We start from the raw sequence: 26,007 nt of genomic DNA, 5'->3' as shown, positions 1-26,007 counted from the left end.
TTGGATAAAACCTTGTTAATGATCAAATATGAAAATGTGAGTCAAATCGGTGAACATAAATTTAACAGCTAGTGCCCCTTTAAGCTCACAATAAACTCATCATATATACCAGGACTAGATCTGTATTAACGCCAGACGCACACAGGCACTTGTCTCAGATTTTCCCCCTACATACCTTATTCCGGTTAATATTAAGATATATCGGGGGGAATTATGAGACAAGTGCCAGTGCAGAAACCCTATGATTTAATTTTGTGTAAGGCTAACATAATTTTGATATAATTCTTCTTCGTATCAAGAATTTGTATACTATATCTCCAAAGAGGGGCTTAAACTATGTATAGGGACAATGAATCAAGCTTTTGAATCAACTTCCCCAAAAGAATGTGGAAGAAGTCGCCCACATATTGCTTTTCTTTTTAATAAGTAATTCCCTCCCTTGAAAGTACTCTTTTCACTGGTTTCATTTTCATTACACAAAATTTCACTGCAGGTAAAAAAGGTAGATTTATAACATAATTGTTAATTAAGTGACACAGTTGACAAAGGCAATCTTATATTAGAAAAAGATACAAAAAACTGTTCATATCAACGTAGCTTGTCACATGATGTGATCTATATATAGTTATGATGATTTAAGATACCTGTTGCTTGGGGGAGTTCATCTAACACCTAAAGTTAATTAGTTTCAATCTGGCTAAAACATGTTAATCCATATTGTGATTTGGACATTTCCTAAGTTTGCTGTCAATCAGTTCTGACCTCTGAAATTCAATAAGATGGCAGGCATAGGTGACAGTATTCAAGGTTGACCAGGGTCCCAGCCCCCTTTGGTTTAAGGAGGTACCTCTGAAATTCAATAAGATGGTAGGCATAGGTGACAGTATTCAAGGTTGACCAGGGTCCCAGCCCCCTTTGGTTTAAGGAGGTACCTCTGAAATTCAATAAGATGGTAGGCATAGGTGACAGTATTCAAGGTTGACCAGGGTCCTAGCCCCCTTTGGTTTAAGGAGGTACCTCTGAAATTCAATAAGATGGTAGGCATAGGTGACAGTATTCAAGGTTGACCAGGGTCCCAGCCCCCTTTGGTTTAAGGAGGTACCTCTGAAATTCAATAAGATGGTAGGCATAGGTGACAGTATTCAAGGTTGACCAGGGTCCCAGCCCCCTTTGGTTTAAGGAGGTACCTCTGAAATTCAATAAGATGGTAGGCATAGGTGACAGTATTCAAGGTTGACCAGGGTCCTAGCCCCCTTTGGTTTAAGGAGGTACCTCTGAAATTCAATAAGATGGTAGGCATAGGTGACAGTATTCAAGGTTGACCAGGGTCCTAGCCCCCTTTGGTTTAAGGAGGTACCTCTGAAATTCAATAAGATGGTAGGCATAGGTGACAGTATTCAAGGTTGACCAGGGTCCTAGCCCCCTTTGGTTTAAGGAGGTACCTCTGAAATTCAATAAGATGGTAGGCATAGGTGACAGTATTCAATAAGATGGTAGGCATAGGTGACAGTATTCAAGGTTGACCGATGGTAGGCATAGGTGACAGTATTCAAGGTTGACCAGGGTCCTAGCCCCCTTTGGTTTAAGGAGGTACCTCTGAAATTCAATAAGATGGTAGGCATAGGTGACAGTATTCAAGGTTGACCAGGGTCCCAGCCCCCTTTGGTTTAAGGAGGTACCTCTGAAATTCAATAAGATGGTAGGCATAGGTGACAGTATTCAAGGTTGACCAGGGTCCCAGCCCCCTTTGGTTTAAGGAGGTACCTCTGAAATTCAATAAGATGGTAGGCATAGGTGACAGTATTCAAGGTTGACCAGGGTCCTAGCCCCCTTTGGTTTAAGGAGGTACCTCTGAAATTCAATAAGATGGTAGGCATAGGTGACAGTATTCAAGGTTGACCAGGGTCCTAGCCCCCTTTGGTTTAAGGAGGTACCTCTGAAATTCAATAAGATGGTAGGCATAGGTGACAGTATTCAAGGTTGACCAGGGTCCTAGCCCCCTTTGGTTTAAGGAGGTACCTCTGAAATTCAATAAGATGGTAGGCATAGGTGACAGTATTCAATAAGATGGTAGGCATAGGTGACAGTATTCAAGGTTGACCGATGGTAGGCATAGGTGACAGTATTCAAGGTTGACCAGGGTCCTAGCCCCCTTTGGTTTAAGGAGGTACCTCTGAAATTCAATAAGATGGTAGGCATAGGTGACAGTATTCAAGGTTGACCAGGGTCCTAGCCCCCTTTGGTTTAAGGAGGTACATATATGTCTAATGCATAGTCAATGGAAGAAGTTTTACATTTCCAAATCCAAAGGTTGTCGAGTTTGCACCCTTTTCAAAATCCTGGATCCTAATCTAAGTGTTAAATTTCCAGTTGCAAATATTACATGCATAGTAGGATGAGAACCTACTCTAAAGGGAAGCAAGTTAACTCGTACCATCGGAAACTCGTACCATGTTAACTCGTACCAAAAAAGTTAACTCGTACCACTGGGAAGTCGTACCACTTCAAACTCGTACCATCAAAAATATATTAAAAACTAAGAATATTTTATGGTATTTTTTTGTAAACTTAATAAAACTAATGTTGAATTACTTGAATTTTATACTGGGTTTTAATAGACAAAAAATACGAAAGTTTGTCTAAAAGCTTTATTTTTTAAGCTGATCTTTCAAAGTATTTATAATCCAGAAGAAAGTAAAACATTGCTTTAACTGTACCTTAAGTTGAATATCTATATCCAAATTCAATTAATTTAATGCTGGTAATCCATGATCACAAATCGAATGCTATGTTTACAATTATTGAAAGCCATGTGCTTTTTGGCGGGAAAATTCGGGAACAGGAAACAGTTACATTTCATTGTAACTTGTTATTTATAAAAAGTAAGAATTTCATTTTGGAAATTATTTTGATTAACTGCTAGGATTTTTTCATGAAAAATTAATTTGAAATGATTAAAAATTAAATTCAATGATTATCAGTAAAAGTTTAAAAAAGAGTCTATTCAAAGGAGACATCAAAGCAAATCTGCCGCAGTATTTTCGATCCAATAGACAGGGAACATTATCTACAAATTGGGAATTGTACTATAAATTATATACATTTTACAGGCTTGAGAAATATTGAGGGAAAGTAAATTATTTAGATCATCATTAAACACCATTTAAATGCATTTAAATAAGTTGGTACGAGTTAGCAGTGGTACGAGTTTGCATTGGTACGAGTTGTTTTTTTGTGGTACGAGTTAACGTTGGTACGAGTTTACGGTGGTACGGGTTAACTGTAATTCCTCTAAAGCTGCATCTTGGTCATATTCTTAATTAAACAGGATTATGGTCCTCCAGACAAAAGATTCAAATGTATACCTCAAAATTAGCTATTGAGGTGTTTTGTTTGCAGGAGATTTAAGCCACACCATTCTGCACTTAAGGCAAACACACTACAACAACCCTTCTTACTCAGTTACTGAGGTCAGGGATAAACAGAAATGTCTGAATGTTTAAGATTTTGTTGCAATAGACTATGAAAAGACTATTGATATCTGCTTTGACACATTCCCCAATTCCATTCTCTATTTTATTGGTTTAATTCACCTTTTGAATTTAAATCCTGCAAATATTTGAATATTCTGAAACACACATGTGACTATTACAAATTTTTGTTCAGGGGCCAGCTCTAGCATGCATCAGGGTGTGTGATGTTCTCACTGTATTGAAGACCCTTTTGTGGCATTCAGCTGATTTCTGCTCTTTGGTCAGGTTGTTGTCTCTTTGATACATTCCACAATTCCATTCTCTATTTTATTGGTTTAATTCACCTTTTGAATTTAAATCCTGCAAATATTTGAATATTCTGAAACACAAATGTGACTATTACAAATTTTTGTTCAGGGGCCAGCTCTAGCATGCATCAGGGTGTGTGATGTTCTCACTGTATTGAAGACCCTTTTGTGGCATTCAGCTGATTTCTGCTCTTTGGTCAGGTTGTTGTCTCTTTGATACATTCCACAATTCCATTCTCAATATTTTCTATATTTAAAGCCTGCTAGGCTTTAAAACCTTTCCAGGTACAGTAACTGATATGCTCAGCTATACTATTTACAAAGTAATGTATATAACTAGACTTCTCAAGAAAAAAGCCTTTTACTGAAAATAACATAAGTTGCAGAGGGTATGGTACTTTGCAATAATCTGTTCTACCTACATTTATAGAAAAGGGGAGATAACTCTATTTTAAAATGCCTAAATGCGTAGAAAATTTTGATATATATAAATTCACAGTACTTTTTGAAACAATCTTTTAGTACTCCCATCCAAATGCTAGCATGGTCTTTGATTCACTTATTAATTTAGACTTTACTTTTACTTTTGATAACTCTGAAGACAAAAAAGTGTGAAATGTGACTTTTTTTTTAGCAGTCTATGTTTCCAAGTCTGAATTTTTATTTTTGTCTGTCATTAAATGTTGCAGAATACCATAAGTTGGAAACTGAGACTTGTTGAAGAAAAAAACAACTGAAAGACAGCTTTCCAATTTTTCTGAAACTGTGAAACACTAAAGGAGGTCATTAACCAAATGTTGCCAAAACCATCCAAATAATGTGGGTATAAGCAACAATAAGTACAGCCTTCAACAATTTGCAAAAACAAAACTATATAGTCTCTATTAAAGGACCCTGCATGACATGGTGTATGTAAAAAAAAATGAATTACTATGTTGATATCTTACCTTTTTGAATGTACATTTATTATGAAGCCAAGCAATGACATTCATAATAAGTAGAGAGGCAGTTCCTTATTACAGTTTACCCTTCAACTAAAAAAAATGAATATTTATTAAATTGACATCTAGATAACCCCTTAAGAAACTTCCACATTTTTAAACCAGTGACAAAAATGTCTAATCCATGGTAAGGCTAAATGAAACAAATACATGTTATTAGAATTTCCACCTTATTTTACTTCTCATAATGTCTTAAACTGTTATCTTTATTGCCACTTTTGATAGTGAATTATAACAAGGTTGCTGGTGTTTCCCATATTTTCCAGGTAAAAAAGATTTATAAAAATTATAATTAAAAATCTCTAGCTTCTTATCCTATTTTTCCAAAAGAGGAAACCCATAACCCACATTTTTGTTTGCCTTAAAGCAAATTTCTGTTCAAGTATTTCCCTTGATATTAATCATTTCATTTTGATTCCTTGTGCTTCAAACTTATTTGTACATCATAAAATTGGGAATGGAAATGGGGAATGTGTCAAAGAGACAACAACCCGACCATAGAACAGACAACAGCAGAAGGCCACCAACAGGTCTTCAATGTGGTGAAAAATTCCTGCTCCCAGAGGAGTCCTTCAGCTGACCCCTAAACAAATATAATATATATACTAGTTTAGTGATAATGAATGCCATACTAAACTTAAGAAATAATTCCTTCATGTCATGCTATATGAATGCTCAGTGTAAAATGTGGTCAAATATAATGCCTACCCATGTTAAAATGAGCATAGAGCATGACATGAAGGAATTATTTTGATTCTAATATATGACAAATACAATATATTTATAGATCGAAGCGTACGAAAATACCGTAAGAATGTTCAGCTGTTCTCGTGTCCTCCCCGAGGAGTCTGTATATTACATTTCATATTTGATAAGTTTAAAAACTACGAGCAGGGCAAATATATGTTGTTTGATAAAAATATATAATAAAAGTTTATGTTAGCTGCTTAAATGTAAATATTTAAAAGGATAACGATGGAAATAACGTTAATATAAACAGTAAGTCCGTGCGCATGTGTCAAACATATTTTTTTTCTTATTAGAACACAGCTTTGTTAACAAAGCGTAATAAGGACGTCATATTAGAATCCAAATTATACTCAAGAAACTAAAACTTTAATTAAGATAATCCAAGACTAACAAAGGCCAGAGGCTCCTGACTTTGGACAGGCGCAAAAATGCGGTGAGGTTAAACATGTTTATGAGATCTCAACCCTCCCCCTGTACCTCTAGTCAATGTAGAAAAGTAAACGCATAACAATACCCACATTAAAATTCAGTTCAAGAGAAGTATGAGTCTGATGTCAGAAGATGAAACCAAAGAAAATAAACAAAAGGACAATAACACATAAATAACAACAGACTACTAGCAGTTAATTAACATGCCAGATCCAGACTTCAATTAAACTGAATGAAAGATTATGTACACATTCTTTAATATAATTAAGGTTATGAAAGATTTGTTCCAGCAATGTTTAAAAGGAGTGTCCGTGTAAAAGTTGATCCTAACACTACAGGGAGATAACTCTGTAAACAACAGATAGATGTTTTAATGTTGTATTGGTGAGGAAACAACAGTACGATTAACAAGATATCGACACGCAATTACAACTACATCGATTACTGTAGTTTTGGTCCTTTGTGGTTTATAGACATATCGTGATTTTTAATCGTAGAAGATGACAAAATGGTGGAATGCAGAGAATCGATAATCAAATTTTAAAATCCATGGTGATATCTTATCTAGCGGAATAAAACTTTAATATCTATAAATTTGAGATTTTATTTACAGAATGGACCTAATATCAATTTTTGATTTTTTTTGTGAAGTTTCCCTTTAAGCTTCTCAATGATCAAAATTAGTGTTTGTCAAACTAGTACATGTATATATCCAATGAAGTCCCATTGGTAGCCTTTGGGTGTTTCTGCTTTTTGGTCAGGTTGTTATCTCTTGACGCATTCCCCATTTCCATTTTCATATCAATTAAAGCCAATGTTTATTGTCAGTAATAATTGTTGCCTTTCACAGATTATGATTGACTGATCAGAATGAGTGCATATGTACTACAACATGACATTGAGGACCAACAGACTGGGGAGGCACCGTCACTTCCAGAGACAACCGCAGAAAATAATGTACGGAACCGTGGGCCATGGAAAAAATCAGGTCACAGCGTAGAGCCTCCCCGTGATGATGCTGTGTATTATCCTAAAGATGATACGTATGGAGTCTTTGCTCAGGTATGATGGAAATAAAAATTATTCTGTTATTGTTTCTACATTATAATTTCTTGTTTTATTGTTCATCATTTTATTTTATTACCATTTAAAAGTGAAATTGCACCCCATTGGCATAATTGACATTAAAGAAAAAAAACACTTTTTTATCAGTCTCTCATAAATAAAAATTTGAACCAGGTACTGGACCAAAAAAATGGCTGTGTATACTCAATAAAGATGATGTGTTACTGTGGATTCATTTATTTTCATGGGCATCAATTTTCGTGGATTACTGAAAACTCACATTTGTGGATATTTGATTTTGTGGATAATCCAATCTCTGTATACAAAGCCTTTTGAAAATATGTTATTGGTTGAAAATTTCAATTTGTGGTTTATATGTACCTACGAAACCCACGAAAATTGGTATCCAACGAATAATAATGTATCCACAGTTTATCAAAAAAAATTATAGGAATTTTCATTCAAATATTTAAAAGAAAATAAATTGATAATATTCACTATAACATATTCTACCTACAAAGAAACTTTTATCCAGGTGGAAAACTGTAAACAATAGTTTTTGTAACTTTTGTAGACAGGAAGAAGATTATGTTCATGTTATAAAGTGTCCATATTTTTCTATTTTTTGGATTGAATTACATGTTTGTAAATGATTTTATTTTAAAAGAGAAGTAAAACAAACTTTTAAGATAAAATTAAGACATTTAGTATTTCAGTATAATATTTCTGACAAAGAATCTTTTGGCTTGAACTACTTTTTAACAATTGTTAGTTTTTCAATTTACAAAGCCTGTTAAAATAAATTTGATTAAAAGACAAATAATGTCAATGTTTTCTCATTTTTTTCAATAAATTCGATAGAATAGAAGGTTTGACAATTCAAAATAATATTTTAGAAACCATCAGAAAACATTTGGACAATCATTATGAGTGATATTATTGAATATAGAAGAGGAAGATGCTTTATTTCTATAAAATGGGCTCACAAGGAGCATAACATAATATCATTGTAAAATTATTGTTTTACAAATATAATAAATATTTGATATGTATTTTACAACTAATTACTTTCCTGAGTGATAAGTGGATTGTAACAGGGAACACCAGGAGAAGCTTGGACTCCTGAAAGATAATGTAGCATGCCAATAAGTGAAATACACATTTAATTATGTTGTTTAAAATACCAGCGACATTTCTGTGTATACCTTTATATAAAGGAAGACAACCCCTCCCCCTAGCTATTAGTGGTTGAACCCATTTGATAAGCTATTTAGCATCTACATTCCCCTATCATTGAAATGTTTAATATGTAAAAATCTTATTCAAAACCAGAATTTTTTTTAATTTGCTCTTTTAGGTTTTGATGCACTGATGTAATTGGTTAATAAATGGTGTAAGATTGACATTTGAATTCTTGGCTAAAAATGGGAAATCTAATCGTATGTTTGCTCTTGTTCATAAATCCTCAGGCTATTACCAAGTAGTTATATCAAACATGTTAACCACAGAGATAGTTGTAATGTCTTAAAACATGTAAAATAGTAACAGATCTTGGGTTTTTGGATAAAACCAACAGGGTGCGTTATATCACAACAGAGGTAATCTCACTCCCTTTTCTGTATCTTCATTTTAACCTTTAATATTTAAATAATATGAATTATGTAAATAAGTAAAGGAAATATAACTTGACCAGGATGTACAGTGAAATTCTTGCTAAAAAATGGAATTTCCACATAATTATGCAAATTTGAATTTAAATTACTATGGTTGCACATTCTGCTAAAATCAGTTTTATAGTGTAGCATTCAATATTGGATCAAAAGTTATTTTATTTCACCATGTTAAATCATTCTACTTTATTGGAAGAAAGAAGGTTTGTCAGGGATTTTTTTGTAAGTCAGAAAACTTCTTATTATGGTGTGCTGCAGTGTAAATTTTCCATTGTTGGTGGGAAAAAAAGTTCGATATAATTGCATGTAAACTTAATTTTGTTTTCAAGAAAAGAATAAATTTTGAGAGGAACTTGGTATAATACATTGTGATGCAAAATTACAGGGAAAAATACAGTAGGTAATTTTGCACCCTTGAATTTTGCTTATTTTGCTTGTATTTATATACTGAAATTATGGATTATAAAAGTTAAAGTTTTGAAGATAATTTAATGAAGGGGAGGGCAGGCCTTTTTTCGGGATGTCGGTATCGGCATACCTGTCAACCTGTGACGATGAAAATGCAGGTCATGACCTGCATTGAAGAATAAAATCTCAGGTCATAACGCGTACAAACTTTTTCGAGCTAAATTTCAGTATTTATGGTACATTTTCTTATAATGTATATCAAAGATACCAAAACATCAATGCATGTTCACTTGGTTCATTCATTTCAAATCCTATTAATTATTATTTCATTGCACTTTTAAGAATTTTATAAATTTGTGTAACACAGTCTTACATTCTTTACTTTTTGTTATACTTGGCATGGATTTAGAATTTACTTTTAAAATGTGATATTTTTAAAAATGTTTGAGACACTATGACTTTTGATAAACTAGGAAATAAGACTATAATAAAATATAGTAATACAGTAAAAGGAAGTGTAAATTTAAAATATAATTTACAATTTTTTTTTTAAATTGTATAAAGGTCTTAAAATAATGAAAAGTTCTTTTTCAATATGTATTTGAATTTTATATTTTCTTGATTTAATCTTTTTCACCCATAAAACGTAAATTTAAGGAATGATTTTGAATGGTGACAAATAAGGGGAAGTAACTGTCTAGTTGAAATATGTTTGTTTACACAGAATAATGCAATTTATTTACAACCTAAAGCTAAGGTAATTGGTGTTAATTAACAGTGTGTTTGATCCACCAAAGCTGTCAAGTGAAGCCATGCACTTAATGGGTCACTTAATTTGACAGTTTAAATAGCTAGATGATCTTCCTGTTCATGGAAGAATTACGAATTTGCCGGTATTTAAAAGAAAAATTACTTATATGAAATCAATCTCAAGGCTAAGAAATACGGGTGAAATCAGGTCATTTTCGGAGTTCCCGGGTTGTATCAATATCCCGGCGGGTGTTCAGGGTGATACCCCAGAATTGTGAAAATCTCGGGTCACACCCGCAGAAAACGGGTCACTTGACAGGTATGTATCGGGTGTTTTTAAGCTCTGGATTTTGGGATCCAGGATTTCTTTTTTTAATTCCGGGATGTTGGGATTTAAATTTCATTAAATTCAAGACCTCAGGATTTCAGGATCAGGACCCCTCTGACCCCCCTTTCCTTTCCCCCTTTTACCTCACTCCCTCTTTAATATATTTTTGCAGATTGATAGTTTTCTCATTCAGTTATCACTTGCTTGTGTAAAATATTTGAGTTAAATAATACAGTTTCAATGCACTTAAAGAATATTAATACAAACATTAAAATATTTTGTATAACACAGGAAATTAATTGATAGAATTTTAAACTACTAGAACATTTGAATTGATTGTTATTTACAACTTGACTTGATTGGAGATGATTTAAAACATGGACGGATTTTTATTTAAATTTTAAATTGCATCTATAATTTGACACATAAAGAACATGTACCTTTGTGGTACTCAACGTACAGTTTCATATTATTTTGCCTCTATTTAGAAGTAAGAATATGTGGTATGATTGCCTATTAGACAACTATTCACTAAAGACCAAATGATGTGAATGTAAGCAAGTATATTTTTTACTCTGACTTAATTTTAGCAAGGATATTTAGTGAGAATCTATAAATCTAGTGAGAATATTCATTAAAATACACTATAACATGTATATCATATAAACATGTATTTGTAATTTTTTTATACTTATTCTTTTTCTCTTTTTTTTTTCTCATGGTTTTACCATTATCATCATTGAAGATAATTGAGACAATATTTCCTGTTAGGGTATAACTTGATCAAAGTTCAAAGTTCATACATTAACGTCTGATCTTTTTTACATTAATTTATATTAATCAAACTCAGCATTTATCTCCAAGTGTCCTCTAGGTATCTGTACTGATTGTATTGTATTGTTGGGTGTCTGTCTTGTTGATGTTTACCTTAAACATTTTATTCTTTATTTGATTTCAAATTTCTTTATAAAAACGAAAAACAGACGAACCCGTGTTCCCCCGCCTACACCCCCCCCCTCCCTTAAATACCTTAAACAACAGACCATATCAACCACCAACACCCAACTCCTTAGTAAAAACACAAACAAACAAAGACAACAACAACACACAACATAAATATCATTCCCATAAATTTTAACATCGGTACTACCATTTATTCGCATAAACATTTTTGTTCATTTGTTAATATTCTGTTAATTTATTACATAAGTAGTTGATGATAAATATGATTTTTACAGCATCTACACTGTAAACGTGTTTTGATGTTAGACAAAAGTTTTATGATAAGACATTTCATTCTAGGGCAGAGACTATGAGCCAGTTTATATCACCCACAAATACACAGAGGAGGAAAAGAAAACACTGAGTTCATTTGAGAGTGAGGATTATCTCCCTTCTCACAGTGAGATCTATAAATCATGGTTAAGGAGACAAGGACCACTGGGGTAAGTCAGTCTGTTTAATTCTCCCAGCAAAATACTGGACAAAGATACAAAAGTATAGGAAAAAAAGAAAAAAATCAAAGTTTTGACAAATTTAATATTAAAAAACATTTGATTCTTTAAAACTTCATTTATTATTTGTGAGGTTGATATAATTAGATTTTGTGATTAGATGACTGTACTTGGCTTACAACAATTGGATCACTTGAGTTATATTCATCACTGTGGACAGAATTGTGTGCATCAATCTTTTTGTTCTTCTTTCCAACCCAGTACATTTTCATAATTATCTCTGATAAAACCAAACCAGGTTGATTCAAATTTGACAGTGATAATTTATAAAAGGTTCCTTATTAAATTCCCTGTCCATTATTTGTGAATTATATATGAATACAATTTTGGGCTTAATTTTTTCTAACATTTTGATTTAGTGAATACACACAGATAAAAAAAAAACTAAATTATGCTTGTCACTTAAAATCTCTTTAAATACCAGGTATTTTTTTAATGAAGATTCACAGGATTTATTCAGAAAGTTATAATAGTTATATATTAGTGTTTTTAAAGTTATATTTTTCATTGTGTTAAATAATACAGAAACAACAAAACAAAATGGTAAGTTAAATAATTATATATCCTATAGTTCTTGCTTTATTATATTAAGGACAATGATGATAATAAAAAATTGAAAAAAAGCAGTAATGTATCACTTGCTTTATAATTTGTCAATATTTTTTGCAGGTTTTCCCATTTCCCAAAGTAAACACATTTGCTTTGTTTTATTGCCCATGCACATAAAATGTATACTATATTCAATTGCATTTAGAAACATGAAATCGAGTTGAAACGTAAAGTAAAAATCAGTTCCAAGGTGCTGATTAGTTGAAAATCTACAATTTCTCCACTGATTATTTCCCAATTCTTTAAGCATATAAGTCAACACAGGAGGCTGGTCCAAATATTATCTTATTCCTTGTTTTCCAACTGAACCCCCTTATTACAGTTCTTATTCAACTGTTTAAAAATATATCCACTAATTCCCTGTTCCTTTGTGTTTCCAATTTAGAATTGATTAACCCCCTTATTCCCTTTTTCTATTGTGTTTAAATTTAAAAAAAAAGATGTGTTCCAATTTAACCCTGTTATTCCCTGTTTTACTGTGTTCCAATTTAACACTGTTATTCCCTGTTCATATGTGTTCCAATTCAACCCTGTTACTCCCTGTTCATCTGTGTTCCAATTCAACCCTGTTACTCACTGTTCATCTGTTTTCCAATTTAACCCTGTTATTCTCTGTTCTTCTGTGTTCCATTCAACCCTGTTATTCCCTGTTCATCTGTGTTCCAATTTAACCCTGTTATTTCCTGTTCATATGTGTTCCAATTCAACACTATTATTCCCTGTTCATCTGTGTTCCAATTCAACCCGGTTATTCCCTGTTCATATGAGTTCCAATTCAACCCTGTTATTCCCTGTTCATATGTGTTCCAATTCAACCCTGTTATTCCCTGTTCTTCTATTTGTGTGACTTATCAAATATCTCTGTTCCATCTTAGTTCCAATTTTTAGCCCCCCTTTTCCTGTTTTATTGTTTTTAAATATAGAACCGTCTTATTTTCTGTTTCTTTGTTCTCTGATTTTACTGTCTTAATTTAACTTGTTATTTTGAACAGTTAATATTTAATATCCCTTAATATCACAATTATAACTTATAATGTTTTAAAAGATAATCATTACTGAGACTGGGGTTTAAATTGAGTACATTAATATAAATATGTTTTCATGTTTTTAAAGGTACATAATTACTTTAATATGACCATGTTTTATGTATTTTAAAGGTACATGTTAGGGAAATGGATAATCATGGGACTGATTGGATTTTGTGTTGGTATCATAGGTTTCCTGCTCCATAATCTGAGTGAAGAAATCGCTAAACTGAAGTGGCACATGGTAGAACAATATCTCAAGGTAAGAATACTCTTCTAGAAATCAAATGGAAACAAAAAACGTAAGTGGCACATGGTAGAACAATATCTCAAGGTAAGGAATTATACTCTACTCCACATCACAAGAGAGTGTGTAGTTTGTAAATTGTGAACTGCAAGAACCAAGATTTATTGAGACATAAATCAGAATATGGCAAAACAAGCATTATGATGGTTGAATTGGAAAAACAGTAGTGAATTTGCAAAATTGGAATGCATGAGAACAGAGAATAAGATGTTGAATTTCAAAACTGTAGTACAGAAAATAAGATGACTAAATTAAAACACAGCAAAACAAGTATAAAGGTGGTTAAACTAAAACACAGTTTCACTGGGAATCAGGGACAAAAGCTGAACACTTGAGAAAGGTGTTGAATTTAAATAAAGTTGCAAAAGGGATTTAGACAGTTAGTATGGAACAAGTTAGGACAGATAGTTAGATGGTTAGATTTGAACAAAGAAGAATAGGGAATGAAATGGGAAATTTTTAAATATTTAATGCTAAAATTGGAAAATATTAGAACTTTGAATGAGGTGGTCAATTTGAACACATTTGAAACACAATAGAGGATGTTGAAAATAGTAGAAATAATCACACATTTAATATTTTTATATTTCACAGAATCAAGATTTTGCTGTGGCCAGTTTGTTTGCTACAGGTTACAGTGTAATATTTGTCCTGTTTAGTGCCTTTATTGTTGTTGTAAGTATTTGTATTAATTTGATAAGGTTATAGTTTTCATCCAGTTCTGAAATAATCAACATTTGCAAAAATATTAATATTTGTAAGTTATATTCTTATAAATTGGTTCTTTTAAATGAAAATCACATTAAATATCTGCATTCCTGAATCACAGTTTGCTAACTTGATAGAAAATATGGACCTTTGGTTCTCTGTTTTTTACAATCCAAGATGGAGGAAGACTTTAACTAAAATTTTGGGAATACAAGGTTAATAATCTGTACTGTATAGTTTCCATTAGATGTAAGTGTTTACCTTATCTATTCTAGTTTCTAAGACCAAGTGCCAGTGGATCAGGTATTCCAGAAGTATCAGGCTTTCTCAATGGCACACATCTTCGACATATTTTCAACATCAAGACATTAGCAGTCAAGTTTTTCTCTTGTGTGGCAGCTGTGGGTTGTGGTCTTCCTGTTGGACCAGAGGGACCAATGATTCATATGGGGTAAGTCCTTTTATGTGGCAACTGTGAGTTGTGGTCTTCCTGTTGGACCAGAGGGACCAATGCTTCATATGGGGTAAGTCACTGTGTGTCAAACCTGTTAGCCACATATGGGGCAGCTATAACTTGTGGTTAACCTGTTGGACCAGAGTGATCAATAAATCATAGGGGGTAAGTCCTCTTGTGTGACAGCTGTTAACTGTGGTCTTCATTTTTGGACCAGAGGTACCAATGATTCATATGTGGCAAGTTCTCTTATACGTGGCAGCTGTTTTATTATGGTGTAGTGACAACCCAGGCTCAAATCCTGGTCATGGCACCATAATATATAATTTATTTCTTGTTTGCATGAATTAATAGGTAGTCATATGAGAAATGCAGTTTTTGTCGAGCCTGCAACTTTTGTTTTGCCCGTCAGACCGTTTTTACTTGACCTTGACCTCATTTCATGGCTCAGTGACCAAGGTTAAGTTTTGGTGGTCAAGTCCATATCTCAGATACTATAAGCAATAGGGCTAGTATATTCAGTGTATGGAAGGACTGGAAGGAGAACATGTCCAACTGGCAGGTGTCATCTGACCTTAACCTCATTTTCATGGTTCAGTGGTTATAGTTAAGTTTTTGTGTTTTGGTCTGTTTTTCTCATACTTTAAGCAATAGGTCTACTATATTTATTGTATGGAATGATTGTAAGGTGAATATGTCTAGCGGACAGATTTCATCTGACCTTGACCTCATTTTCATGGTTCAGTGGTCAAAGTCATTTTTTTCATTTTTGGTCTTTTTATCAAATACTATACGCCATAGGTCATATTAAGTGTATGGAAATATTTTATGATGTATATATTAGTCGCGCAGGTTTTATTTGACCTTGACCTCATTTTCACAGTTCATTGCTCAGTGTTAAGCTTTTGTGTTTTGGTCTATTTTTATTAAACTATAAGTATTAGGTCAACTATATTTGTTTTATGGAAGCATTGTTAGCTGTACATGTCAGCCTGGCATGGTTCATCTGACCTTGACCCTATTTTCATGGTTCATTGGTCTTTGTTTAGTTATCTTGGTTAATGTAATGTTTATGTGACGGTTGTAATAAAGCTTTATACTAATTAGGACTATCAACATAATATCAATGATTAGTAAAGAAGGCGAGACATTTCAGTGTGTGCACTCTTGTGTTAATACAGTAATGAAAAAAAAAATTATGACTATGAATCTATCCATTATGTGATCAGAGCCTTTGTCATTGAGTAATATGAAATTTTGAATTTATTACTTAAAATATTAAGTCTTTGGTATTAATATGGTTGAATGCACTTCTTTTTTCTTTATGCATGCATTTGTATATTTCAGTGCCTTAGTTGGTGCTGGACTGAGTCAGTTCAAGTCAGAAACACTGAGGTTGACTATACCTGTGTTTGAGAGGTTTAGGACATCAGAAGACAAGTGAGTCTCAATGTTAATATATCCCAACACATCATTATAAGAAAATGTGGTATTAGTGCCAATGAGACAACTCTCCATCCAAGTCACAATTTGTAAAAAATGAACCATTAAAGGTCAAAGTACAGTCTTCAACACGGAACATTAACTCACACCAAACAGCAAGCAATAGATGGCCTCCAAAAATGGCAAGTGTAAAACCATTCAAACTGGAAAAGCAATGGTCTTATCTATATAAAAAATGAGAAACACTTATAAACCACATCAACAAACCACAACTACTGAACATCAAGGTCCTGACTTATGACAAGTGCCAAAAAATGCAGCAGGTTTTAATAGGTACCAACATTCACTATTATCTGAAACAATAGTGTAACATCACAAAAAAGAAATACACACTATAAAATATTAATCAAAATGGCTTAAATCAATCAAAACATGCTCATTTAAAGTTTATCTAACATTTTCCATACTTATGTTAGGACATCAGTAGTCAGTTAATACACTGCAACATATGCTCATTTAAGGTACATATATATCTAAAGTTAACCATACTTATTTTCACTATAATCACAAGATACTTTCAGATCAAATTTGAATTTAGTTAACAAGCTGTTAATAGTATGTGCATGAAGTTATAATAAAATAATATGCTGCAACACACAAGAGTACATAACTAATTGTGATAACCTGAAGTACATTGCAACTATAGTTGCTCTGCAATTTTATACTAAAAATAAGAGTGTTGTTGTCAATGTAGCGGTAAGAAATAAGAAGAACCCGCTACTGTATATAAAAAAATTAAATATTACTGTTTTATAAAATGTAGGTTTTCTTTATGCCTCTTAAATTTTTAAATCTGCATATGATAAAAAGCAATTTAAGATTAGGTTAGCTGACAGTTTTTATAGGTAAAATCATATATTTTTTTTTTTCAGGAGAAATTTTATATCTGCAGGTGCTGCAGCAGGAGTGTCGTCTGCCTTTGGGGCACCAGTGGGGGGATTGTTGTTTTCCATGGAAGAAGTGTCTTCATTTTGGACAACAACTTTGTCATGGCAGATATTTTTCTGTTGTATGATAGCCACTTTTACGACAGATTTATTTAATTCAGCATTTGATGGGTTTTCTTACACAGGAAACTTTGGCCAGTTTAAAACTCAGAGATATATTTTATTTCAGGTAAGGCTTATCAATATTCTACTTACTTGATAGTTGTATTTAAAGGCTTAATGATTGGAAAATTAATTTTGTGCTTAGTTTACTTTCAAATCTTGATGTGAAAAGAAGGATTTTTGAAACAATGAAAATGCCTTCTATACTGTAAATGAAAAAAAAATGTCATGTCAAATAACAAAAATCAATGCTCTCAATAACTTCTGAATTTACAGTATGGTTGTTTGCAAGACTGCATTGAAGTTTTTGATTTTCTGTAACACCCTCTAAATTTCTATTTTCATATTCATGATTTTTCAACCACTATAAGTCATCAAGTATTAGCCAAATCATATGAAAAAAAACCTTGTTATCTCAATAAACCCTGTTTGAAAATTTAAATTTGACTATTTTGTAGATAGAGAAAGGTATTGATGTAAATATTTTAATGTTTATTCCCACCATGATAATTGGTGTGATTGGAGGGATCCTAGGTGCTGTGTTTACAATCATGACCTTGAAGATGGCTAGAGGTCGAAAACGTGTGCTTAATGCAATTAGTAATGAATGGGTCCAGAAAATGGTCAGAATATTTGAACCTGCATTGATTATGGTAAGACTTACTTCTTGTTTTGTTATGATTGCACCCAACTTATATTGACACACAATAAAATACTCGTAACGGTCAACATACAATCTATAAAAATTGACAAATCTTTGTCTAAACTGTTTATGAAGTTTCGAATTGTCCAGAGTCTAAAATGAAAAAAATTGCAAGACAATATCTAAAAGGTTTATATCAAGACCAAATTCATTATGATATAACTAGATAAACACTGACGAGACTTCTGACATGGGAGAGGCATGCAATGATGCATCACCTAATTTCATATTTTAATATGAGAAGGTTCATTGGTAAATAAAAAACATGGTACAGATAATATTGATTGGAGTTCCATACAATTTTAATTTCAATCAGTGAATACATGATATGTACACAAATATTTCAGATAATTGTGACTGTACACAAGTTTTTGCTGATTATATTTCAGATAATAGTGACAGTGTTTTCTCTGTATTTGCCTGGTGCTTTCTCTTGTACTAAGAAATCCTGTATTGAAACTAAATTAGGCTCACCTATGTAAGTAGATACATGTTTTCATTGACACAATATATTTTTGGAGTCTGGAATAAATGCAAAACCTCTATCCATATGACTTGGTAATAAAATTGAAACTCAAGAAATAAATTTAAAAAAAAGCAGTTGTAAATAGGAAAAAAACACAAAGCAACACACTGTCCAGATATCCTGTCTTGATAAAGCCACAAAATGTGGGATGGTTAAACCACACCTTTGTCTTTACATGCTTTATTAAATTATTAAAATTAAAACATCCAATAACAAATCTGTACTATACAGCTACCGAACAGGAAGATTCCAGATGTATGATGACCCTCAAACACAAAAACAAATTATAAAAAAAAATACAGAAAAAAGGGATTCTGTACATTATACCACTTTAAAAATTTCCAAATTGAAAAAGATGTGAACACTGTAGTATAACTTGTTTACAGCAGAAAGAGATTATAACCAAGAAAGAACTTACTACATTTATGTTGCGTTGAATTTTTTTTTAAAGTTAAATTATTGATATACATGTATTACAGATATTTATTAAATATTTTAGTGAAAATTGTCTGAATGATACCAGAAATCCACTTCATGTAGAACATAATGTCAGAAAATATACTTGTCCTGATTGTAAGGACTGGCAAGAAAGTGAAACAACATGGAAAACCAACTGTACTTATAATGAAAGTAAGTAAGGGAGATAAGTCAGGGAAAAAAATTATTACCTAAAGCGAAAGTAAATAGGGGGGATAATCACTGTCAGAATATAAAGATGATCTGATTACAAGACTGACATATTGGTGAAATCACAAACAAAAAATTGACTGCTTAATATGAAAGTAAGCAAGGAAAATAATTCAGATGTCTAGAGATGAATGTGATCTAATTATAGCGACTTATAGTCAGTGAAGCTGCATGGAAAACATACTGTTTCTATAACTAGGAAGGGGAGATAATTTTGAAATAATAATTTTATTGTAAATTGCAATTATTTTGTTTATAAGTAAAATAAAAGAACATCATCTGAAATGTTAACACAATTTTGACTTGTACTGGAAACTAAACCTTGCTAATTTTTACACAATGTTAAGTTACATGAAAACTTAGAACTCTTCCATTTAAGTGGTATTCATGTTATTGTTTCAGAGAAATGGGATTTAAACAAGCACTTTTTCAGATATTTTTGGCAAAGATTTTAAAAAGTCAGATTTCAAAGTAAAATTACATTTGGTAATTTATCTTGCATATATGTCACTTAAATTGAATTTATGAAAGAGATGTTTGTAAGATTTGCTTCTATTTTCTGTTTCTAGTGGCAACCTTAATGTTTGGAACTTTAGAGCAAGCAGTAGAACATCTGTTTTCAAGAGATACACATTTAGAGTTTGGTTATGGTTCCCTGTTGACGGCTCTTGTTTTCTACTTCATAATGATCTGTTGGGCAACAGGAACCAGTGTATCGTGTGGAGCTCTGGTTCCTATGCTGTAAGTATAAAAAATAAACAATTTTGTTCTTATGATTGGCAAAATGTTTTATGATTTCCTTGTTAGGTGTAAAAAAAACAAGTTAATGAAAATGTTGGCCTTTATTCAAGCACATTACAAATTGTTCTGGTCAGCCAAACAGGTTTTCACATGGTCAATTATTTTTTGTCTGTATTCAAATACCACAATCAATGTACAATTGCTCTTCTAAGAAAGGACTGTGACATACATGATGTTTAGACTACAATATTATCACTTTTTATTATGCCACCACAAAGTTCAGTTTAAGTTTCTTTCCTTGCTGATAATTTTTTTTTTAAAAGAATTAAACTTCAATCAGACAGTAACCCAAATGACTTAATATAACTCATTAAAAGACAGATGCAACTCAATCTTTAAGGGAAGATTGATGAAAATAAAATATTTTCTTTATATCTAGTTTGGTAGGTGCCTTATATGGAAGATTAATTGGTGTACTGATGACAAGTATGTTTGGTGTACATAGTGAGGACACAGGATATTGGGCGTGGATAGATCCAGGCTCGTTTGCTTTGATTGGTGCAGCATCTTTCTTTGGAGGTGTAACCAGACTGACGTTAGCAGTAACAGTAATAATGGCAAGTACAAATTAAGGGGAGCCAATTTTATGTCAAATTTGGTACTTATATAGCTCACCAGGATCTACTGTTATGGTGACATGGATTTCATTTTTTTTTTCAGTTGTTTTATCCACAGGATATTTTCATTCAGTAGTTAAAATATGGAAGTCAGCCGAAAAGTGAACACTGGAAGTTTCATGAGTGTTTGGTTTAAATAAAAAATTGAAACAACACCTTTTAAATTTCATGATCTGTAGCTCTTTTCCTTGATTTAACTTCATCAAGGATACTCAAAGCTAAATTTATGAAAGCCAAGTTTGTATAAGAATATAAGAACCAAAACAGTTGAAGAGCTTTATGACCTAACAGATCCTGATAAAGTAAACAAGCCCTTTTGATAATTAAGGAATTTGTGATTGAACTATAGTGTCCCAACCTTAACCATTCATCTAATTGTCTGCTTCTCCAAACAAATATTTCTGTCACACTTTGTTCTGCTCTGCAGATAGTTCTGGTTTAAATTTATGTTTATTTGGCCTATCAGATGGAGCTGACAAATGATGTCCAGATTCTACTTCCTGTTATGGTAGCAGTGATGGTGGCTAAGTGGGTTGGAGATTTCTTCACTCATCCAGTATACCATGCTTTGATGGAGATGAAGTGTATACCGTTCCTTGATCCAGAACCCAGAGTCACCATAGAAAAGAAACGGTACCTTGTTTATAGTCGTTATGAAAACAAAATATTTTTTTATTCTGCAAATATCAATTTTTTTTTCTGCAAATATCAATTTTTTTTTCTGCATATATATAGTGTATTAAATATATTGTTTAAAAAGTAAGACAATAATAAAATGTGCACCAGGAAATAACACTGATAGATGTGGGACATTTGCCAATTTGACAACCATCCATTAATGCGTCACTGATGAGTCTTTTGTAGACGAAACATGCATCTGGCGTATATACTAAATTTAGTCCTAGTATCTTTGATGAGTTTATTTAAAGGACGTAGGTTTACATAACAGAATTCCTTTGAAATACTGTAACTTTGTGTTATATTATATGTAACTTGTTCTTGTGAGTTTCATGAATGTAGAAGAGGTTTCAACAGTATAGGATACAAATGCATGTTATAAGAAACCCAAATATAAAAAAGAAGATGTGGTATGATTGCCAATGAGACAACTATACACAAAAGACCAAAATGACACAAACATTAACAATTATAGGTCACCGTATGGCCTTCAACGATGAACAAAGCCCATACCGCATATAGTCAGCTATAAAAGGCCCCAATAAGACAAAACCAAAAGCATGAATTTGAAAATGTGGAAGGAACAGCAGTACAAAAACAATGATGCATAAAAATATGTTCTCATTGTTTGATTTTAAATAATTATAATTTCAGAATCGAGTTAGAGTTATATTGTGCTAGAGATATCATGGCGTCACCTGTTATAACCATTCAACGAAGAGAACTTGTTACTGTCTTGTCTAATTTACTGCTGAACACAACTCACAGTGGATTTCCAATCGTCAAGACAACCAAATATGGAGACCATTGCTTCCTGGGTATAATAGGCAGGTATGTAACATGGTTACCAAAACGTCATTTATGTAGTAAGAAAAAAGATTGGTGATTAGAAGACCAGAACAGAAAATTCCAAGTCTACATATAGTCTTTTAATAGTTAGCTAGATTTTAATACAGTTGTAAAGTTTAACCACTGGACTTTACTTTACTTTACTGTTTAAATCCTATCAGGACAGATGTACAAATCCTTTTTCATGCCTTAATAAAAGTTTTGACCCAAATGAAACTTAAGTTTGTCATTTATTTGTTCAAAGATTTTTAGTTGTCAATTCAGTTGAAATGAACACTCAGTTAAAAATTAAATGATAGAAAATTATCTTCATTTTCAAATATATATTTATTTAGGACCTCTTTGTTTGTAGCTCTCATTCATTATTCTCTGTTTATGGCTCTCAAACTTACTTTAGATAATTATTACAGACAAATGTGTCAGGTTTGGTAAGTATTGAATAGAATAGTATAGAATCTACATTTATTTTTACAAACAAAACCAAAATCTGAAAATTCAGATCTTTAACACTCAGACAAAAAAGAATTTTAATTTTGAAGATTGGAGTTAACAGTCCTGTTGATGAATGAAAGAATATTTCAAACAGGCAGCCTAGCAGCCGACAACATAGAACCACAAGCCTCATGGATAGATTACGAACAGGTCAGTTTATACAAATTCTCAAGTAATTCTCAAGTTATGCTGTAAACCAACTTTATTTTTGCTAATACTTTATTTTGTATTTTCTCTTTTCTATCAAACCTTGCAGTGATTTAATTTAGTGATTTTGAAATTTACTTCTTGAAGTTTAATTATGCAAGAACTAAGATTTATACATATTTGTGACTATTTATTCCTGCCCTATTTTTTAACTCACGAAGGTCATGAAAATAAGTTGGTTTTCAGTATTTTGCTGCACTGCAATGGCTGCTGATTGTCTCTCACATAAAAAGGGTTATCAGTTAAGGATTTGTGACTGTTCTTATTATTGAAAGAGTAGAAGAGATAGATTAGTGGGAGGGTTTAAATATTTCAGGTAAATGTTCCAATAATAAATTCTCTACAGCCAAAACATTTATAAGAATCAGAATGACAATAGTATTGTTATACATCATTTTTATGGTCACCGTTCTATGACATACAAAGATATATATTGTAATTCTATTTTCCCTTGGTACAGTGTTTTAGTAAATTTTTGACCTTGGTACAGTTATTTGAAAATCTAGTTGACCTTGGTACATATATATTTTATATCTAGTTGACCTTGGTACAGTAGTAAGTGAATCTGGTTGACCTTGGTATAAAGATATTGTCGATCGAGTTGACTTGGCACAGAGATAATGTAAATCCTGTTAACCGTGGTGCATTAGGTTGTTAATCAAGTAGTCTTTAATACAGAGATATTGTAAATCTAGTTGACCTTAGTAAAGAGATATTGTAAATCTAGTTGACCTTCAAACAGAGATATTGTAAGTCTAGTTGACTTTGGTACAGAGATATTGTAAATCTAGTTGACCTTCGAACAGAGATATTGTAAGTCTAGTTGACTTTGGTACAGAGATATTGTTAATCTAGTTGACCTTGGAACCGAGATATTGTAAATCTAGTTGACCTTGGAACAGAGATATTGTAAGTCTAGTTGACTTTGGTACAGAGATATTGTAAATCTAGTTGACCTTGGAACAGAGATATTGCAAGTCTAGTTGACCTTGATACAGAGATATTGTAAGTCTAGTTGACCTTGGAACAGAGATATTGTAAATCTAGTTGACCTTGGAACAGAGATATTGTAAGTCTGGTTGACCTTGATACAGAGATATCCTCTCCTTCCATATAAGAGTTGAATTCCTTGAATGAAACGTTTAAACTCTGCAGGACTTACCATGGTGACATTACAAATCTAGTCCTTTAAGGCTATATACTGAGTGAGGGTAGGAGGAGGCCTGATCCCGAAATCCCGGGCTTAAAAACATGAAATCCCGTGCTTAAAAACAACACAATCCCGAGGTCCAGAAATTGGAATTAAGAATTCCTGGATCCCAAAAGGGTCAGTCCTGAAATCTCAAGCTTAAAAACACCTGATCCCGGAGTCCCGTTAAAGGTCCTATCCCCCCTCTATACTGTCTTTACAATAAAATCAAATTGATACTGTTAAAATTATGTACAATCTTTGAGTCCTGTATATGGTAAATTAAGTTGACCTTGGTACTATAGTTTTATTGTTTTAAATTACATTGTAGATGAATATTACCAAGTTAGATAATCCACTGGTAGTAAGTGAAGCTTTACACAGATACTCAGAGGAAGAGTCATATAAAGAGAAGTATATTGATTTAGTAAGTACTTTATAATTACTGACAATATCAGAAATTATTCTGAATAAAAAAAAAACACTTTTATTATCATTATTTTTTTATCTCAGATGTTGGGCTTTTCAAAAGTTTTTTTTTTTTCAAAAGTCAGTATGTAACATCAAACCAGTGATATAAATTATTTCTAAAGAATTATTACATTCTCATTGCAAAAAATATACAACATATTTTTACAAAAATCTGCAAGTGTTTAACTGTTAAAACTAAGTTAGGTATATTTGTTTAAAGGTAAAAATGTCAAAGAAACTGAAATTTGGAGTCAATGTAAAAATGTTCAACCCCCATCCATCTATAAAAGTAGCACATGAAGGTATTTTTTTGTTATATGTTTATATTTGTATAGTCTAGGTGAAAAATAGCATCCATGCAAAATCTTCGCCAAAATCGATTGATCAAAAGTCTGCTTTTAACAGAAAATTATTCTTTATTTCAGTCCAAGTACATGAATGACTCTGGCTTAGCTGTTCCAGAAAAGTTTTCTGTACAAAGAACATACATCATTTTCCGAACTTTAGGCCTGCGACATCTTACCGTAATTGATACATCAAATCAAGTTACAGGTATTATAACCAGGAAGGACCTAATGGGACATAACATTGTCGAGAAGTTATCAAAAATTATATCTCAGCCGAGTCGGTTGGAAATGATGGAAATTAATGACAATGGAGAGGTTTAATTAGCCGAGGCGGCTGGAAGGAAGTTAACTACAATGAAATAGTTGGAAAATTCATTGTACAAATAATGCTCAGTACCTTGCCAAATACTCGGTGATGTGTTTTCAACGTGTTTTTAACCTCTTTTTTTCTTGTGTTTGAACAAATTGACCACTTCCTGCATATCTTGCCTCAAGTTAATTTTCTCTATATATTGAGTATTATATTGACCCGACACTTTATTGTTTATCTCATCAGAACAGTGCCACTAGTGTAGATATATAAATTAATGCATACATTTATTTTTGTGAAGCCTTGATCACTGGCAAAAATACAAAATGTCTTTTTTTAAGAAAGCCACATCTGAAAAGATAATTAGTGTTTCGATCCTGATACTATCACATTTTTGCATTAATAAAACATTATTATCTGAATTCACAGTATTTTAACTGTTTAACTTTGAAATTTTCAAATTGATTGACAAAAACAGAAGAAAAAAAACAAATGATGTTTCTTAAATAATTAAATAATAATTAAAATTGACAACAACAAATAATATTTAAAGATTAAATAATATTATCCATGACAGATTATTTTTGACCAATCAGAGGGGTTTATCATTTTTTGTTTGGTTTTTCTTTGGAGGGGGATTGATGGATTTGCTGTTGTTGTGATATTTTTACTAAAATTTAACATTGTGTATGTTATTTATGCCAGTTTGTAATTTTTGCATTTAGGTTGTTTTGAAATTCATAATATTAATTATATTAATTATTTTAAATAATTCTTAG

General features: G+C 32.2%; 1 protein-coding gene across 3 annotated transcripts; it reads left to right on the top strand.

The window, feature by feature from the left end:
• Positions 1–448: 448 nt before the first annotated feature.
• Positions 449–25,750, top strand: LOC134722101 (H(+)/Cl(-) exchange transporter 6-like). 3 transcript variants are annotated; one of them, XM_063585578.1, is made up of 18 exons: positions 449–493; positions 6,812–7,023; positions 11,485–11,627; positions 13,463–13,592; positions 14,232–14,312; positions 14,621–14,796; positions 16,147–16,239; positions 17,175–17,418; positions 17,810–18,004; positions 18,444–18,532; positions 19,080–19,210; positions 19,837–20,008; positions 20,448–20,625; positions 21,152–21,318; positions 22,018–22,194; positions 22,752–22,854; positions 24,432–24,527; positions 24,997–25,750. In XM_063585578.1, exons 2-18 carry the CDS (start codon positions 6,832–6,834, stop codon positions 25,237–25,239), a joined length of 2,610 nt encoding a protein of 869 aa, XP_063441648.1. In that variant the 5' UTR covers positions 449–493; positions 6,812–6,831; the 3' UTR covers positions 25,240–25,750. The 3 variants fall into 3 exon arrangements, with proteins under 3 accessions (XP_063441648.1, XP_063441649.1, XP_063441650.1); XM_063585579.1 differs by having other exon boundaries at positions 469–502; XM_063585580.1 differs by lacking the exons at positions 449–493; positions 6,812–7,023 and adding an exon at positions 8,788–8,918.
• Positions 25,751–26,007: the final 257 nt, after the last annotated feature.

This window comes from Mytilus trossulus, chromosome 6 (genome assembly GCF_036588685.1).
Source record: "Mytilus trossulus isolate FHL-02 chromosome 6, PNRI_Mtr1.1.1.hap1, whole genome shotgun sequence".
NCBI classification, from domain to species: Eukaryota; Metazoa; Mollusca; class Bivalvia; order Mytilida; family Mytilidae; genus Mytilus; species Mytilus trossulus.
The sequence above is the reverse complement of the archived record's forward strand: the minus strand, read 5'-3'. Positions and strand labels throughout refer to the sequence as shown.